At 46.8% G+C, this 19,452-nt stretch overlaps 1 protein-coding gene across 2 annotated transcripts in view; it reads right to left on the reverse strand.

Moving 5' to 3' along the window:
* LOC115469246 (pulmonary surfactant-associated protein B-like) overlaps window positions 1-19,452 on the reverse strand; it is a 37,757-nt gene that overhangs the window by 7,075 nt on the left and 11,230 nt on the right. Inside the window, exons 3-6 of one of the 2 annotated variants that reach the window (XM_030201689.1) lie at window positions 12,362-12,433; window positions 10,234-10,359; window positions 9,014-9,163; window positions 4,226-4,315 (exon numbers count right to left, since the gene is read on the reverse strand). In XM_030201689.1, the coding sequence (XP_030057549.1) occupies window positions 4,226-4,315; window positions 9,014-9,163; window positions 10,234-10,359; window positions 12,362-12,433 (438 nt within the window). The remainder of the gene's footprint in view (window positions 1-4,225; window positions 4,316-9,013; window positions 9,164-10,233; window positions 10,360-12,361; window positions 12,434-19,452) is intronic. The other variant, XM_030201690.1, reaches the window with a different exon arrangement.

Here is a 19,452-nt window from a genome sequence, read left to right on the forward strand (position 1 = left end):
ATGGCTTTGACATAGTTGATGTCAAAGGTGGATATAATCAAGTTGTTTCTCAAGACCCATGCTCTTTCTGAAAGAGATGCCTTGACACCAAGGCCAATAAGGGGGTTCAGAGCCAAGGTCAGCTGCTTCTATAGAATGGTGAGAAACAGGCAAAAACTCAGACTTCTTCAACTGATGTCTTCTACTAGACTTGACTCATAATGCCTCTGGGATTCTGATAAGGAACCAGAGAGCTTCTTGGAGGTGGGGAGATCCCTCTCCACCATGTGTGAGGTGTAAATCCCCACCAGAAGAACTCTTATTCATTGATATAGTATAAGAAATGGCTGAGACCGTCCAATTTCATTTAGAGATGGAGGAGGGAGGCTGAATATTTTGCAAACAGGTGACCCCTTATAACCTCAGAAAGGTGGGTTCTCAAAATTGCCTGGCTAGGATACCATCTTCAATTAGTGGATCAGCCTCCCAGTTGCTCACCAAGATCATCAAAATTAAGCTCTTATCATCATGAAATATTTACACAAGGACTCTCTTCCCTCTTGCAGGCCAAATGGGTTGAACCTATTCCACCACGGGAAAGAGGGCAGGATTTGATTACAAGTACTGTATTTCCTAATCACAAAGAAGATGGGAAGATTTCACCCAATACAATCCTAAGAGTCCTGAACAAACATCTCTCCAAGAAAACATTCAGGGTGATGCCTGAGGCTCCCTCTGACTTCTTCAAAAAGGGAACTGGCTATGTTCTTTGGATCTAAAGGAGGTTTACATCCACATACTTCCTGTGACCTAGATGTATCTGTGATTTGTCATAGGGAAACACCACTACCATGTTCTGCTGTTTGCCCTCACATCAGTGCCATGAGTATTCACAAACTGCCTGATATTCAAAGTGATTTAACTGGGCATATCACCACAGACTGCCCCTGCACTAGTGACCATCTTGCGATTCTCATTCGGTTGACCTTTTGTACTGTCAGGGGTCTGAGAGAGGGGAGAATCAGGGAAGCAGAGGGTGTCTGCATCCCTTATGTAGGTTCCTTCCGATTTTCAGCTGGGGCCTCCATAAGCGTCTTATGCAAGTCTTGGCTGAATATCGTCTGGGATCTGCATAAGCTCTGGCGAGCGTAACAACTGTTATTAGCCCCAGATATTCAATGTCAGTGCCCGGATATGGCCCAACATTGAATATCAGGGACTAATTCTGCCCGTAGTGGTCAGCTGACTGCCATGGGCTGATTATTGACTGGAAAGTGTCTAGTAGTCATTGCAGCATATCTTTGCATACTGGAAGTGTACATTTTTCTTTCTTTGATGACTGGCTGGTAAGGTATGCAACTCAGGAAGGAGCAGAAAGATCTGTTTGCTTAACCATTTAGATGCTAGATTTGCTAGGGTTTGTCATAAATTATCCCCAAATCACATCTCTGACAGAACATTTGGAATTCTTATGAGTCTTGCTAGACATGACTCAAGCAACCTCCTTTCTTCCACAACAAAGGATCACCTTGATTTCTTTTTTCCTTTTTATAACATTTTTCAACAATCCAACACTATCACCACATCCTTTTCTAGAGCACGATGTGGAACCCATCCCATATAATCCTACAACTAAACATTAATAACCATCATTTAAATTTCCTCTACCCTTGCCCCCTCCCCATCTCCATTACCAGTCTGTAAATACTGGCAAAGCTGAATCCACTAGTAAGCCTGTGCTAGGGGAATCCCGGCCAGGCAGGTTTTCAGGATATCGATGAATATGTATGAAAAGATTTGTATACCAAGGAGGCAGTGTATGTAGCCTGACTGGGCTTTGTGAATCACTGGTCTAAGAGTTTGTCTTTTTTGTTGTGTTACACTGCTATCACGAGCTCTAACACAGGAGTTCTCAATCCAGTCCTTAGGTCACACCGAGCTAGCCAGGTTTTCAAGATATCCACAATGAATATGCATTGTAAGCATATTTCTCTCATACATATCCATTGTGGTTATCCTGAAATCCTGACTGACTCAGTATGTCACAAGGACTGGGTTGAGAACTCCTGCTCTAACATAGACCCCTGACTCCTTTCTTACTCCTGCCTCATTTTCTTCCTTTTCTGAAATCACTGAAGAGGAAAGTGCACATTTTCTTTCCTCCTCAAAACTAACTACCTGTTCCTCTGATCCTATTCCCACCATCTATTGAGCACTCTCCTACTGCCATCCCTTCTATCTCTCATATCCTCAATCTTTCACTTTCCACTGTGACTGTTCCTGATGCCTTCAAACATGCTGTAGTTGCACCACTCCTCAAACATCCTTCATTGGACCCTACCTGTCCTTCCAACTATCGCTTCATTTCCCTCCTCCCTTTCCTATCCAAGATACTTGAATGCACTGTTCATCATTGTTGTCTTGACATTCTTTCATCTCAGGCTATTCTTGATTCACTTCAATCTGGTTTTCACCCTCTTCATTCAACTGAAACGGCGCTTGCTAAAGTCTCCAATGACCAAATGCAAAGGTCTCTATTCTATCCTCATCCTTCTTGAGCTACCTGCTGCTTTTGACACTGTTGATCACCGCCTACTCCTTGATACACTGTCCTCATTTGGATTTCAGGGCTCTCTTCTTTCCTGGGTTATTTTCTTATCTCTCCTATCGTACTTTTAATTATTATTATTTGTTGCATTTGTATCCCACATTTTCCAACCAATTTGTAGGCTCAATGAGGCTTACATTATGCCGTAACGGCGATCGCCATTTCCGGGTAGAGAAATACAAGTGGTATTGCATTGAAGTTCCTAAATGATAAAGTGAATTGTAGAGTAAGTTAGACAATCAACTATAGAAAGTTCATTTCCGGTATGTGAAATAAAATGGTAGTGCGTATTGCGTAACTTTCATTAGTAGCACATAGGTTATCAGTCTAGTGTGGAGATTTCAGTTTTGTCTAGTTCATGTAGAGTCGAGTTGTCTAGTATTTAGGATGGATCATTATGGTATGCCTTTTTGAACAGGATGGTTTTCAGTAGTTTTCAGAAGATTGCTAGGTCATGCATTGTTTTTATGGCCTTTGGTAGTGCGTTCCACAGTTGAGCGCTTATGTAGGAGAAGCTGGATGCATATGTGGATTTATATATATATTTTTTTGTTACATTTGTACCCCGCGCTTTCCCACTCATGGCGGGCTCAATGTGGCTTACATGGGGCAATGGAGGGTTAAGTGACTTGCCCAGAGTCACAAGGAGCTGCCTGTGCCTGAAGTGGGAATCGAACTCAGTTCCTCAGTTCCCCAGGACCAAAGTCCACCACCCTAACCACTAGGCCACTCCTCCACTCTATTTAAGTCTTTTGCAGCTGGGGTAGTGGAGATTCAAGAATGTGCATGCTGATCTTTTTGTGTATACTCTGGTGGATCCTTCTCCACTTCTATCCCACTATCTTGGTGTATCTCGGGGATTTGTCTTGGGACCTCTTCTTCTCTCCATCTATACTTCTTCCCTTGGTATTCTGATCTCATCCCATGATTTCAGCATCACCTTTATGCTGGTGACTCCCAGATCTACCTTTCCACAACAGAAATTTCAGCATGAATCCAGGCAAGTATCAGCCTGCCTGTCTGACATTGCTGCATGGATGTCTCGCCGCCATCTGAAAATAAACATGACCAAGACTGAGCTTCTTATCTTTCTCACTAAACCAACCTCTCCTGTTTCCCCATTCTCTACCTCTGTGGATAACATTCCCTGTCTCATTAGCTCGTAACCTTGAAGTCAACTTTGACTCCTCTCTCTCCCTGCACATATTCAACAGACTGCTAAAACCTGTCATTTCTTTCTCTATAACACCAAAATTTGCTCTACACCACCAAAATTAGCTTTTTCCTTTCTGAGCACACTACCAAAACCATATCCACACTCTTATCACTCTCGCTTAGACTACTGCAACTTGCTTCTCACAGGTCTCCCACTAAGCCACCTCTCTCCCCTTCAATCTGTTCAAAATTCTGCTGCACGACTTATATTCCGCCAGAGTTGCTATACTCATATTAGCCCTCTCCTCAAGTCACTTCATTGGCTCCCCATCCATTTCCATATACAGTTCAAACTCCTTATTGACTGAGGATGAAATACAAGTGCTACAAGTAAGAGAGAGACAGAAGCAGAGGATGAGAGAAGTGTGGAGGGGGAACCACTAGCACAATGAAACAGTTGGAGGTATTTGGAAATATGGTTACCTTTGGAATTGCAGCTTCCACTCTCCCAATGAGGAAGCGACAAAGCCAGCAGGTGGGAAGTGGGATGGGAAAGTCATTCAGTTCATCAGCCTTCAAAAAAGTAAGATAACCTGCAATGTTAGGCAGTGCTGCATGGGTATAAATCACTGATCACTATGATGTGTGCAAGTATGAATTACACTAACCCTAGGATATATACAAATCACAGTAACAAATGTTATGATGGGTATAATTTACGCCATTCTTAAGATGAATATAAACTACAGCTCATCATGTGGTGGCTCAAGATGCTGGTAAGAGCCTGCTGTGACCAAAGTTGAAGGGCCAATGTCACTAAGGAGACAGTGAAATACTGAATCACTCTGAATGGAGGTGAAGAGTTTGGGTCAGTGAGGGTGAATTTGCTGTGACCAGAGGTGAAGAGTTGGGGGTCACTGAGAGTAGAGCAAGATAACAAATTGTTTTGAGTGGATGTAAGAGGTTGAGGTCAGGGAAGGTATGTCAAGATTCAGAATCATCGTGACTGGAAGTGAAGGGTTGGTCTTAGTGAAGGCAAAGAAAGATTCTGAATTACTGTGATAAGAGATGAAGGGTTGGAGTTACTAATAGTACAGCAGGATGCTGAATCACTGTGATTGGAGGTGAAGGGTTGGGTTTGTTGGGGGTATGGTAGAACACTGAATCAATATGATAGGAGCTGAAGGGTTGGGAGCATTGGGGGAATAGCAGGACAGAGAATTGTTGTGACCAGAGTTGAAGGGCTACAATACAATCAAAGTACTGTCAAAAATATGGAGAAAATATTCAACGGTACAACAGTGACAAAGATAGCTGTATAAGTTATATGGATATCTTTATGTATATTTTCAGTCAATTGATCTGTATGAGATAGACTGCTGAATATGTAGTCCTATGTGGACATGTTATCTGTATCAAGTTAGGACTGCTATTTATGTGGTCCACAAATATGAAGAAATTCTTCCAGAGGGTGGTTGAATATTGCCACTTTCCAAATAAATTTAGGCCTAGCCTTCAGAGAGCCTTTGGCCCCTCTTCTAGTTAAATGCACAACTTTTGGCCATGTACAGACTTATACACAGCAAAGTTATCCAATTCTATATGTAGACTCCGTCTGTCCTCTATAGAATACTAGTCTATAAATTAGCGCAAAAATGTATGCCATCCATGAGTGTGCCTAAGTTCTTGAGATACACAAATAACTTATAATATGCTAAAAGATATGTGTGTAAATGTGAGTCCTGTCCATGCTCTGCTCAGACTCCATCTATGTGTACACCCACCTGTAAAATATGTGCTATGTAAGATATGCGCATATTTACAGAATAGCACTTAGGCAGAATTTTGGCATTTACATATATATATGCACATAATATATGTATATATTCCATTATTCTAATGAATTAATATGTGTAATCAGCACAAAACCTTTAGACCCCTTTTACTAAGGTGCGCTTACGTTTTAGCATGCGCTAAAATTGGGCGTGCACTAAACGTTAGAGATGCCAATGCATTCCTATGGGTGTCTCTAACAGCACGCTCTCAATTTTAGCACGCACTAAAAATGTGAGTGCGCCTAAGTAAAATACCCCCTTAGTGCCTACTTTACAGAATTACGTGGGAATTTTAAAGAATACGACTTATCTAGTCATCATCGAATGCTGACCCCATTGCTTTCAAATATCAGCCTCATGATTAAGCACTGAGTCAACTCTTTCATGGCAAACTTGAATATGAAAAGTTTCTCAAGGTTGCATTATTAAAATGTCCATGCAAAATTAACCATTGCAGTATAGGAGGAGTTGCAGGTGTGCTAGAGGCACAGTTTAATTTAGTATTTATTTTATTTTAGTCCATTTGCACCATCCACCTTGACTCTGGGCAATCAATTTTCACAAATACACATAACAGTCTAAATTCAGCCCCCAGCATAACTCACAGTGAAATTCAGCACTATGTACTTAACTTGTTAAGTCCAGTCAAGACAAATAACTGTCGTAATGTTAACTGGATCCAATTAACTTTAACTGAGCATACTGAAAACAGGCAACTTAGCCACTTATCTTTTTGAATTTCCCAGTTAAAGTTAACTGGATAACTTATTTGTTAACTGTAACTGGGATATGCGCTGCCCAGATTAGCCTCAATATTCCTTCCCTCCAGTGGTGTGCTGGAGCAGGCTCTCACGGGCTCGTGAGAACCGTTTAAGTTTTTAAGAATTTTAGGAACTGGTTGTTAAAGTAACTCCTCCCCATGGCTACTTTAATGACTGGCTCTCAAAATGTGGGCTTGGGCCCCCTCCTGAATTCTCTTTGACTTTGCTGGTGGGGATGCTGAGCCCTGCCAACAATTATATAGACTGCTGCTGTTCCCTGCTCCTTGTTTCCTACTCTGACCAGCAGGCTGGGACTTCTTGAGCATAAGAAATCCAATCATGCTGCTCAGACCCAGAAACAAACAACGGAGAGTGGTGGCAGTCCATTTATTGGCTGGTGGGGCTCGGCATCCCTTCCAGCAAAGGTATGCCTAGCGAGGAGGTGAGGGGAGAGAGACCCCCGCCAGTCCACCCCTGGCCCCTCCAAATTGCAGGGCTGGCTATGCTCGCAGAGAGAGAGCCTGTTGTTAAAAATTTACCAGCACACCCCTGCTTCCCTCCCTTCACAGATTTCTTGCAATTCATTTGCTAGACATGTGCTGCTTGATGTGACTGCATATGATACCTGAAATACTCAGATTACAAAATATATTGGGCCCATTTGATTTACTCTATAAATGCAGATTGTAACCCTCCTAATGATCTAGCTGCAGATCTGAGCTCTGCAGTGCTTATAGTACAAACTTATAGGAGTCAATGTTGATAGCAGGGGTAATGAATGAATCATCACACCATAACCCAACACTGTTCAAATCTTATCAGTCTTATAAATAATAATTTTTGTGCTGTATCTCATAATTAAATATTCTCAAATTAAGAAGCCTCAGCTGGTGACTCGTTTCACACGAGGATCACAGCCTCGTGGCTCACCAATATCATCACTGGCTTCCTCACATTTTAAATTTCACCAAAATTGATTTTACTAATGTTTTCATTAAATGAATAATGATAGCTTGCTTAGACTCAATTTATTTATTTATTTTATAGCATTTATATCCCACAATTTCCCACCCATGGGCAGGCTCAATGTGGCTTACAACAGTCTGTAAAAACATACATCAAGTCAGCAAACAAACAATTTCTTAGAAGTGTAAGAGAGGGTAAAAGCAAAGAAGGGAAAAAGAGAAAGAGCTGTAGTGATCAATATGAGGCTGTGACAGAGACAGGTCAGAAGTTAGAGATGCTAGGCAGGATTTGAGCGTAAGCTTTTCCACATAAAAAGGTCTTGAGGCGTTTTTTTGAAGGTCGGGTGATCAGGAGTAAGTTTCACCAGTTTAGGTAGACCATTCCACAAATGAGCGCTAATCTAGGAGAAGGTGGATGCGTAGGTGGTCTTGTACTTGAGGCCACTATACACTGGGTAGTGGAGATTTAGGTATGAACGAGCTGATCTGTGAGAGTTCCTAGGTGGCAAGTTGATTAGGGTGTCCATATATGCTGGGGTTTTACCATAGATGATTTTATGCACCAGAGTGCAAATTTTAAAAGTGATTTGGTCCTTGATGGGAAGCCAGTGCAGTTTCTCATGCAGTGGTCTTGAACTTTTGAATCTCGATTTACCATAAATTAGCCTGGCAGCTGTATTCTGGGCAGTTTGTAGTTTTTTTAGAAGCATATCCTTTGCACCCTGCATATATTCCATTGCAGTAATCAAGGCGACTTATGACTAGTGATTGATCTAATTGCAAAAGACTTCTCTAGGAAATAAGATTTTAGACGTTTATGTTTCCAGAGAGAGAAGAACATGTATCTGATAGAGTTTGTATGTTGCTTCAGTGTTAAGTTTCTATCAACAATCACTCCTAGTATTTTTAGGGTCTCAGATATTGGTAAGGCAAGCTCAGGAGTGATTAATGTTGGGGGTGCGTATTAGTTATAGGGTGAGGAGAGTATTAGGCAATGAGTTTTCTCAGTATTGAGCTTGAACTGAAATGAGTTGGCCCAATCTAACATGGTGTGCAATCCAAGTCTTATTTCATTGGTGATCTCGCTTAGGTCTTTTTAAAAGGAATAGAGATTGTGATGTCATCTACATAAATAGGTTGAGACCAAGATTGGATAGGGCTGTGGCCAGAGGAATCAGCATTATGTTGAAGAGAGTAGGTGAAAGTGGGGAGCCCTGTGGCACACCGCAGTCTGCCTTCCATAGAGGAGATAAGCTTGAGCTGGAGTTCACTTGGTAGGTTCTTGAGATTAAAAAGACTTTCAACCATGCTAATACATTTCCACTGGCTCCAAAGTGATCGAGGAGCTGCAGTAGGATGCGATGATTCACCATGTCAAAAGCGCTAGGCATGTCGAATTGTAATAGCAAAATACCTACAGCTATTTCCCTTTTAAAGTTGGCTCCCTTTTAAAATGTCAACATTAGTAAAGTCAATTTTGGTGAAATTTAAAATGTGGGGAAGCCAGTGACTATATTGGTGAGCCACGAGGCTGTGATCCTCATGTGAAACGAGTCACCAACTGAGGCTTCTTAATTTGAGAATATTTAAGCTCATAATTGATTTATAGGGATTGATAAGATTTGAACAGCATTGGGTTATGGTGTGGTGCTTATAGTACAGGCAACAGTATGACATTCACAAATAGGATTTGCACTCTATAGTCCTCACCTGCATGGTGGTGTGCCCATGTGGGAGACCAAAGGGATCCTCTTTCCACAGGGGGAGCCATGCCTTCATATGATTGGTCAGTTCTTGAGTCTCATGCTCTGATTGGTGAGTTGGGCACAATCTCAGGATTGCACAGACCACATCTGGATTCTTCTCAGCAGAGGACAAGAGACACAGAGAGAGAATGGGAAAAACAGGAGAGGATAAGGAGTTGGAGGGGAGACATGGAGTACAGTGTGAAGATGGGAAAAGAAGGAATGGGGAGGTATAATATGGTGGTATTAAGCACTAATCTCCTCTAGATGGAGTGGTCTGATGGACAGAGCAATAGACTGCAAACCAGGCTTCAAATCCCACTTCCCTACTGATTTTCCTTTTTACCTTTATTGAGTCACTTTGGAGGCAACATGCATATAAAGATATATGGATGTTATTTGGATATCTTTATGCTACTGTTCAATGAAATATCAATATATCTCAGAGCTATAGAATATCATGGTTTAGAGATATATGAATACTTTATCTGGATATCTTTATTCCTATTTCTGTGCCCAACATATTCAGATAAAGTTAGTCAGATAGCTGCCAAATACTGCCACAATCCAGCTAACTTGAAACCTCACCCCCAAATCACTCATGGCCTGTCCTTTATTTATACAGATAAGTTTTTGACGGACATCCACATATCTGACCACAATTTTTCTATTGGCTGTCAATACATTTTTTAAATGAAGGACTGAACTGGGTAACTGCTGAAATCAGGTGGATGAGCCCTTTCGAATACTGGCCTCTTTGTTGCGCCAGGGACCCATGTAGTTTCCAATCTTTCTGGGGCAGGTGTCATTGTACTTGAATTTTTAAAAAAATGCTGAATGCTGCATTGAGTCTTACCTGGAAAATATGGCTAAAAATGCAAATTTCCCCTCTTTTACTGAACATTAGAAATATCACGATTTACTATCATCTTCTCCTTCCCTTTTCTACCTACAGTATAACTATCTATCTGGTTGTAGCAGGTTCTTTGCCCAGTCAGCCCTCGAAGCTGGCCCTCTTCAACAACTCTGTTTCCTCCTTCCCCTTAGTTCTTTCTGCAGGACCTCCTTCTCCTTTCCCTCTTTTCCCTCCTCAGCCCTTCCCGCTCCCTACTACACTTCTGCTTCTCCTTCCCTCTTCACTAATTTTCCCCTTTCCCCTTACTTCCTCACAGAAGTGGTACATACGATTTGGCTTTCAAGGAATGTCATTACTATGTCCAGATAGTTGTCGACAATCAACTGGCACTGAAGGACTGTACTCTGCACTGGGAGCAGGTTGCATTCGTTGTGCAGAAAATTCTTTATACCATCCTAGAAGGTGGGGTACAAGAACCCCAAGAATGAAAGAGAGAGAAGAATGACCTCAGTAGAGTATTTATAGTACTGTCCTGAAACATACCAAGGGCTTGATTTACTAAAGTGCATTACATGTTAGCATGTGCTCACACCATTAATGTGTAAATTTAGTAAAATGGTCCCATTGCATACAATGAGACCTACATTAAACAATGGGTGGGAGCTAATGAAGTAGCACATTTTTAATAAATCTAGTCCTACATATTTATCCTCCAGAGCTAGAATAATGTAAAAGAGGACAAAAAGGGGAAACCTCCCTTTTCACTGGTTCCCCATATTCCTTTTCTTCCACCTGTCCATGCATCCATTGCCTATCAGTAAGCTTTCTATGCATTCCATCTTCCAGTCCCATCCACTCTACCGATACACATGGAGGGTAATATTATAGCAGAGGACCTAGGCAGAAAAGGCACATAGTGGAAGAGTAGCTTCAGAGTAACAGCACTTAGGGTCAGAGTGACACGACTACCAATACTGGGCCTGTTAGTGAAGGTGATAGTATAGATAAAGAACCCAAGGGTAAGGTTTTTGAGACCTCTTTAGGATATTTGTTTCACTATCCTGGTGACTTACGGAGACAAAGGTGAAGAGTAGGTTTGAGCAGTTTGCCTACCTGGAAGACTTCAGTTGGTTCAAGAGACTTGGAAAAGTGGGGAAGGGGAGGGAGTTAAAACTATGGGAAGAACTTGGGAGTTTGTGAAGGGAAGGGGGAAACTTTAGGAAGGGGCAGGGTGCTGATGGACCTGTCAGTGCTGGAAGACTTACAGGCTCCACACTGAATTTTGCAAGGGAAGTTACCTTGCTGCTGCTCAGAATCTGCTGCAAGGCAAGGGGGTCTGGCTACATGGGAGAGGACAGAATCTGGATGGAGCAATCAGGGAACAGAGAGCAGAGGAGGTCTCTCCCCTTTGCCTACAGGTGCCTCCTGATGCTGGACACTAAGCTGGAGAAGCTGTTTTTGGAGTTTGGGGTTATTTTAGAAGGAGAGAAGGGGGTCTGGTTGGGAAAAAAAGGGATTTAAGAAAAAGCAGGTGGGTGGGAGGTAGGATTAGAGCTCCTTGTCATCTGCTATATGTTCTAATCAGGTTGGCAGATGAAGGCATCTTTGGCCTTGCTCCACTTTTTACTCTAGAGTGAAAGGGAGGTAGTGGGGAGGGGCTGTTGGGCCACATTAAATTTTTATAGCATGGGGGAGGGATGTTAAATGAAGGCTGTCAACCTCCTATTAAATTTGGATTCTGAGGTGGTTGAAAAGGGAGATGGAGGGACTCCAACCCCTTATTCAACCAGGCAACAGAGGATTTACCCAGCTAGTGTTGGTTGTCTGCACTAGCAGGCTATGCTTGTTTAAGCTAGTTGATCAAATTTTGACTGTCTAGATTTAGGTGAATATTCAGCTGAAAACCTAGCCAGTTAGGGTCAGCTGAAAAATCACCCATAGATAACCAGCTAAAATTAGCCAGTGATCTTGGTCATTCAGGATTTGTTTGAAAGCTGGCCCCTGTCTATTCTTTCATTCTCTTCATTTGTAATGTCAATTTATCTGTCATCCCATCCACTCTATGAATACACTGCCTCTCCATCTTTCTATCCCTCATCCATCCTCCCCATCCACACTGTCACACTGTGTCCATTCTTCCTATCTGCTCTAGTAATGTTGACCTTACATGGCATCCGCTCAATCAATACACTGTTAGTCTTTCAGTTTGTCATCTCACTCTTATACTCCCTTTCTACAGATATTATATGTATATATTCATTTTACTGATTTATAAGTAGTTTCCATTCAAGTCCTGCAGATTAATCAACTGCTATCATTCCCTTTCATCCTCTTCCTCTATTCTCGTCACATTATAAATGTTCATCAGTTCAAGCATTATCTATCTATCTATCTATCTATCTATCTATCTATCTATCTATCTATCTATCTATCTATCTATCTATCTAAGGTGATTACCGTTAATGAGCTTTCCTTCATCATGTTGGTAAATGTTGTCACAAGTTGCTTACAGTCTTCACACAGATTACCCTGAAAAAAATCAGAAAACTAATTAGTGTGTGGAAGAAAACCCTATTGATCCCACACTGTCATCTTTGATGCTGTCACGCCATCAGAATGAAAGACAGAATGCCAGGGTTCATATTACTGCCATGTTGGATCACACAATCAGAACCACAGAAAGAATCTTGGGGATTCCATTACAGCCACTGGATCTTCTCACACAATCAGAAACAGAGAAAAAAAAAATCTCAGAGGTCCCATCACTGCCACAATGGATTCTCTCACACATCAGAACCATAGAAAGAATCTCATGGGTACCATCACTGCCACACTGGAATTTTTCACACATCAAACCCATAGGGAGTCTCATCACTGCCACACTGGATTCTCTCACACACCAAACCCATCGAAAGAATCTCAGGGGTCCCATCACTGCCAGATTGGATTCTCTCATACATCAGAACAATAAAAAGAGTCCCAGGGATCCTTTAATTGCCATACTGGGTCCTGTCACACAATCAGAACCACAGAAATAATTCTATGGATCCCACCTATGCCACACTGGGTCCTCTTACACAATCAGAACTGCATTGGATCAGCTCACACATTGGAGCCATAGAGAAGAATTCCAGAGCTCACAACACTGTCACATTGGATCTTTTTATCCAATCAGAAACATAAAAAGAATCCCTGGGATCCCCTTTCTGCTATTGTATGTTACTATATAAAAAAAGGTTTAATGGCAATTTATTGGACTTTATGATTTTTGAATGTCTTACATTATATTGTTGTCTGTATCTTCATGTTCTCCGAGGACAAGCAGGCTGCTTGTTCTCACGACTGGGTTGACGTCCGCGGCAGCCCCCACCAACCGGAAAAAGCTTCGCGGGACGGTCGGCACGCAGGGCACGCCCACCGCGCATGCGCGGCCGTCTTCCCGCCCGTGCGCGACCGCTCCCGCCAGTTACTTTTTTTCCGCGACTGAGAGAGTCGTGTTTTTGCAACTCTCTCGTTTCAGCCGCCGGAATTTTCGACCGCGTTTACGCGGGTCGTCGCTCTTGGCCTTTTCGGCCTCTTCTTCTTTCGTTTCGTTTTGTTATCCAAAAAAAAAAAAAAAAAAAAGAATTTTGCGCGTGTGGAGCACGCGCTCCTCCCTTTTCCCTCGCTTTCTAGCGGGGACGCCTCGTTGCGGCCTAGTGGCCGCTCGGTCGGTTTCAATTTTCGTGGTGTGATTTTAGCCACCATTGCCGACTTTGACTTCGCCGACGCGATTTTTCCGTCGATGTCCTCGAAGGTCCCGAGTGGTTTTAAAAAGTGTGGTCGCTGCGGCCGGCCGATCTCGCAGACCGACACCCACGCTTGGTGCCTCCAGTGCCTCGGGCCGGAGCACAATCTCAAGTCGTGTGCTTTGTGTCTCGGTCTCCGGAAACGGACTCAGGTTGCGAGGCAAGTTCTGCGGGACCGTCTTTTTGGAACTTGCGCCGGCCCCTCGACGTCGACCTCGACGGCATCGGTATCGAAGGCCGGTTCTTCGGTACCGGTATCGATGCCCGAGACATCGGCACCGATGGCAGCGACCCCAGGAGAACAGGTCCCGTCGGCCCGCCGGTCCGCCGGCGAGAGTGGGGTAGAGAGACCGCGTGGGCAGTCGGCCCCGGTCACTCCCTCAACTCGTGAGCCACGGGACCGAACCCTGTCGGACCCGGTACCTCGAGACCGAGGGGGATCGACCTCCTCCTCCTCCATGCCCTCCGGCACCGGTGACGTGCACCGGAAGAAGGACAAGAAGCGCCGTCACCGGGAGCCCTCGGTGCCTGAAGAGGAGTCGACGCCGAAGCGTCATCACAGAGAGGAGAGATCTCCGTCGGTGGTGGAGGTACCGACGCGTCGGGGTTCCGGCACCTCGGTGCCGTCTCCTGGCCCCCAGCAGCTTCTGGCACCGACACCCTTACCGGCCCCACCGCCTTTCTCGGCAGCGGGCCTGGACGAGTGCCTCAGAGCCATCCTTCCGGGGCTCCTGGAAGGGCTGATGCGCCAGGCTGTGCCGGCGCCGGGGGTGCTTGCGCCCTCGGCGCCGATGACTGTGGCGCCGGCGAGCTCTAGCCCGGCGCCGGGGCAGTCGACACCGCCGCCGCTTGCGGTGCCGGTCTCGACAGCCACGCAGGTGGAGTCCCCGTCGACGTCGATGGAGGGAGCTCCGTCCCCGCCGGCGCGGGAGTCCACCGCTCGACGACACCGAGGCCTCGGTGCCTCGACGTCGAGCCGGGCCCGGTACCGGACTCAGCTACATGAGCTAATGTCCGATACCGAGGATGAGGACTCGTGGGGGGAAGAGGAGGACCCGAGATATTTCTCCTCAGAGGAGTCTACGGGCCTTCCCTCGGACCCCACGCCGTCACCGGAGAGGAAGCTCTCACCTCCTGAGAGTCTCTCCTTTGCCTCCTTTGTGCGGGATATGTCTATAAGCATTCCCTTTCCCGTGGTCTCTGTGGAAGAGCCGAGGGCCGAGATGCTCGAGGTCCTCGACTATCCATCACCACCTAGAGAGTCCTCCACGGTACCGCTGCACAATGTCCTGAAGGAGACGCTGCTCCGGAACTGGGTGCGACCATTAACTAATCCCACCATTCCCAAGAAAGCAGAGTCCCAGTACAGGATCCACTCTGACCCAGAGCTCATGCGGCCCCAGTTGCCCCATGACTCAGCGGTCGTGGATTCTGCTCTCAAGAGGGCACGGAGTTCGAGGGATACCGCCTCGGCGCCCCCGGGGCGGGAGTCTCGCACTCTGGACTCATTTGGGAGGAAGGCCTACCAGTCCTCCATGCTCGTGACCCGCATCCAATCTTACCTGCTCTATATGAGCATCCACATGCGGACCAATGTGCAACAGCTGGCGGACCTGGTCGATAAGCTCCCGCCGGAGCAGTCCAGGCCTTATCAGGAGGTGGTCAGGCAGCTGAAGGCGTGCAGAAAGTTCCTGTCCAGGGGGATTTTTGACACCTGTGACGTGGCATCTCGTGCTGCGGCCCAAGGTATAGTGATGCGCAGGCTCTCATGGCTGCGTGCCTCTGACCTGGACAACCGCACCCAGCAGAGACTGGCTGACGTCCCTTGCCGGGGGGATAACATTTTCGGTGAGAAGGTCGAGCAGATGGTGGACCAACTGCATCAGCGGGAAACCGCTCTCGACAAGCTCTCCCACCGGGCGCCTTCAGCACCCGCCCCCACGGGTGGGCGTTTTTCCCGGGCACGGCAGGCTGCACCCTATTCTTTTGCAAAGCGTAGGTACAACCAGCCGGCCCGAAGGCCTCGTCAGGCACAGGGACAGCCCCAGCGCGCTCGTTCTCGTCAACAGCGTGCGCCTAAGCAGCCCCCTGCGCCTCCACAGCAAAAGCCGGGGACGGGCTTTTGACTGGATCCACGGGAACATAGCCGCCCTACAAGTGTCCGTACCGGACGATCTGCCGGTCGGAGGGAGGTTAAAATTTTTTCACCAAAGGTGGCCTCTCATAACCTCCGACCAGTGGGTTCTCCAAATAGTGCGGTGCGGATACGCCCTGAATTTGGCCTCCCTGCCTCCAAATTGTCCTCCAGGAGCTCAGTCTTTCAGCTCCCATCACAAGCAGGTACTTGCAGAGGAACTCTCCGCCCTTCTCAGCGCCAATGCGGTCGAGCCCGTACCACCCGGGCAGGAAGGGCAGGGATTCTATTCCAGGTACTTCCTTGTGGAAAAGAAAACAGGGGGGATGCGTCCCATCCTAGACCTGAGAGGCCTGAACAAATTCCTGGTCAAAGAAAAGTTCAGGATGCTTTCCTTGGGCACCCTTCTGCCAATGATTCAGAAAAACGATTGGCTATGTTCCCTGGATTTAAAGGACGCATACACTCACATCCCGATACTGCCAGCTCACAGACAGTATCTCAGATTCCGCCTGGGCGCACGGCACTTTCAGTATTGTGTGCTGCCCTTTGGGCTCGCCTCTGCCCCACGAGTGTTTACAAAGTGCCTCGTGGTGGTAGCGGCCTACCTACGCAAGCTGGGAGTGCACGTGTTCCCATATCTCGACGATTGGCTGGTCAAGAACACCTCGGAGGCAGGAGCCCTCCGGTCCATGCAGTGCACTATTCAACTTCTGGAGCTGCTGGGGTTTGTGATAAATTACCCAAAGTCCCATCTCCAGCCAACTCAATCTCTGGAATTCATAGGAGCGCTGCTGAATTCCCAGACAGCTCAGGCCTACCTTCCCGAAGCGAGGGCCACCAATCTCTTGGCCCTGGCTTCGCAGACCAGAGCGTCTCAGCAGATCACAGCTCGGCAGATGTTGAGACTTCTGGGTCATATGGCCTCCACAGTTCATGTGACTCCCATGGCTCGTCTTCACATGAGATCTGCTCAATGGACCCTAGCTTCCCAGTGGTTCCAAGCCACCGGGAATCTAGAAGATGTCATCCGCCTCTCCACCAGTTGTCGCACTTCACTGCTCTGGTGGACCATCCGGACCAATTTGACCCTGGGACGTCCATTCCAAATTCCGCAGCCCACGAAAGTGCTGACGACGGATGCATCTCGCCTGGGGTGGGGAGCCCATGTCGATGGGCTCCACACTCAGGGTCTGTGGTCCCTCCAGGAAAAGGATCTGCAGATCAACCTCCTGGAGCTCCGAGCGATCTGGAACGCACTGAAGGCTTTCAGAGATCGGCTGTCCTGTCAAATTATCCAAATTCGGACAGACAATCAGGTTGCAATGTATTACGTCAACAAGCAGGGGGGCACCGGATCTCGCCCCCTGTGCCAGGAGGCCGTCGGGATGTGGCGTTGGGCGTGTCGGTTCGGCATGCTCCTCCAAGCCACATACCTGGCAGGCGGTAAACAACAGTCTGGCCGACAGACTGAGCAGAGTCATGCAACCGCACGAGTGGTCGCTCCATGCCAGAGTGGTACGCAAGATCTTCCGAGCGTGGGGCACCCCCTCGGTGGACCTTTTCGCCTCTCAGACCAACCACAAGCTGCCTCTGTTCTGTTCCAGACTTCAGGCACACGGCAGGCTAGCGTCGGATGCCTTTCTCCTCCATTGGGGGACCGGCCTCCTGTATGCTTATCCTCCCATACCTTTGGTGGGGAAGACCTTACTGAAGCTCAAGCAAGACCGCGGCACCATGATTCTGATAGCGCCCTTTTGGCCCCGTCAGATCTGGTTCCCTCTTCTTCTGGAGTTGTCCTCCGAAGAACCGTGGAGATTGGAGTGTTTTCCGACTCTCATTTCGCAGAACGACGGAGCGTTGCTGCACCCCAACCTTCAGTCTCTGGCTCTCACGGCCTGGATGTTGAGGGCGTAGACTTCACTGCGTTGGGTCTGTCTGAGGGTGTCTCCCGGGTCTTGCTTGCCTCTAGGAAGGATTCCACTAAAAAGAGTTACTTTTTCAAGTGGAGGAGGTTTGTCGTGTGGTGTGAGAGCATGGCCCTAGAACCTCGTTCTTGCCCTGCACAGAACCTGCTTGAATACCTTCTGCACTTATCAGAGTCTGGCCTCAAGACCAACTCAGTAAGGAATCACCTTAGTGCGATTAGTGCTTACCATTATCGTGTGGAAGGTAAAGCCATCTCTGGAGAGCCTTTAGTCGTTCGATTCATGAGAGGCTTGCTTTTGTCAAAGCCCCCTATCAAGCCTCCTACTGTGTCATGGGATCTCAACGTCGTCCTCACCCAGCTGATGAAACCTCCTTTTGAGCCACTGAATACCTGCCATCTGAAGTACTTGACCTGGAAGGTCATTTTCTTGGTGGCAGTTACTTCAGCTCGTAGGGTCAGTGAGCTTCAAGCCCTAGTAGCTCATGCTCCATATACTAAATTTCATCACAACAGAGTAGTGCTCCGCACTCACCCAAAGTTCCTGCCGAAGGTGGTGTCGGAGTTCCATCTTAACCAGTCAATTGTCTTGCCAACATTCTTCCCCAGGCCGCATACCCGCCCTGCTGAACGTCAGTTGCACACATTGGACTGCAAGAGAGCATTGGCCTTCTACTTGGAGCGGACACAGCCCAACAGACAGTCCGCCCAATTGTTTATTTCTTTCGACCCTAACAGGCTAGGGGTCGCTGTCGGGAAACGCACCATCTCTAATTGGCTAGCAGATTGCATTTCCTTCACTTACGCCCAGGCTGGGCTGACTCTTGAGGGTCATGTCACGGCTCATAGTGTCAGAGCCATGGCAGCGTCGGTGGCCCACTTGAAGTCAGCCACTATTGAAGAGATCTGCAAGGCTGCGACGTGGTCATCTGTCCACACATTCACATCTCATTACTGCCTCCAGCAGGATACCCGACGCGATAGTCGGTTCGGGCAGTCGGTGCTGCAGAATCTGTTTGGGGTGTAATCCAACTCCACCCTCCAGGACCCGAATTTATTCTGGTCAGGCTGCACTCTCAGTTAGTTGTTCTTCGTAGGTCAATTTCTGTTGTTTCCTCGCCGTTGCGAGGTTCCATTGACCTGGGTTCTTGTTTTGAGTGAGCCTGAGAGCTAGGGATACCCCAGTCGTGAGAACAAGCAGCCTGCTTGTCCTCGGAGAAAGGGTATGATACATACCTGTAGCAGTTGTTCTCCGAGGACAGCAGGCTGATTGTTCTCACCTACCCTCCCTCCTCCCCTTTGGAGTTGTGTTTTATACTTTATTGCTTGTCATTCAACTGGCGGGAGCGGTCGCGCACGGGCGGGAAGACGGCCGCGCATGCGCGGTGGGCGTGCCCTGCGTGCCGACCGTCCCGCGAAGCTTTTTCCGGTTGGTGGGGGCTGCCGCGGACGTCAACCCAGTCGTGAGAACAATCAGCCTGCTGTCCTCGGAGAACAACTGCTACAGGTATGTATCATACCCTTTCTTGGGCTCACCTCTTCTGATGCCTTTTCTTTGATTCTTCTTTATTTTACCTATTCTCGTCTAATTTGTCCCTATGTCTGTTGAAATTCCTTCTCTTTTTTTTTATTTCTTCTCTCCATCTCTCTCTTTCTTCAACACTTCACCTTTACCCTCTGTATTCAACCTATGTTTTAT

Source organism: Microcaecilia unicolor, chromosome 4, assembly GCF_901765095.1.
Source record: "Microcaecilia unicolor chromosome 4, aMicUni1.1, whole genome shotgun sequence".
In the NCBI taxonomy this organism is placed as follows: Eukaryota; Metazoa; Chordata; class Amphibia; order Gymnophiona; family Siphonopidae; genus Microcaecilia; species Microcaecilia unicolor.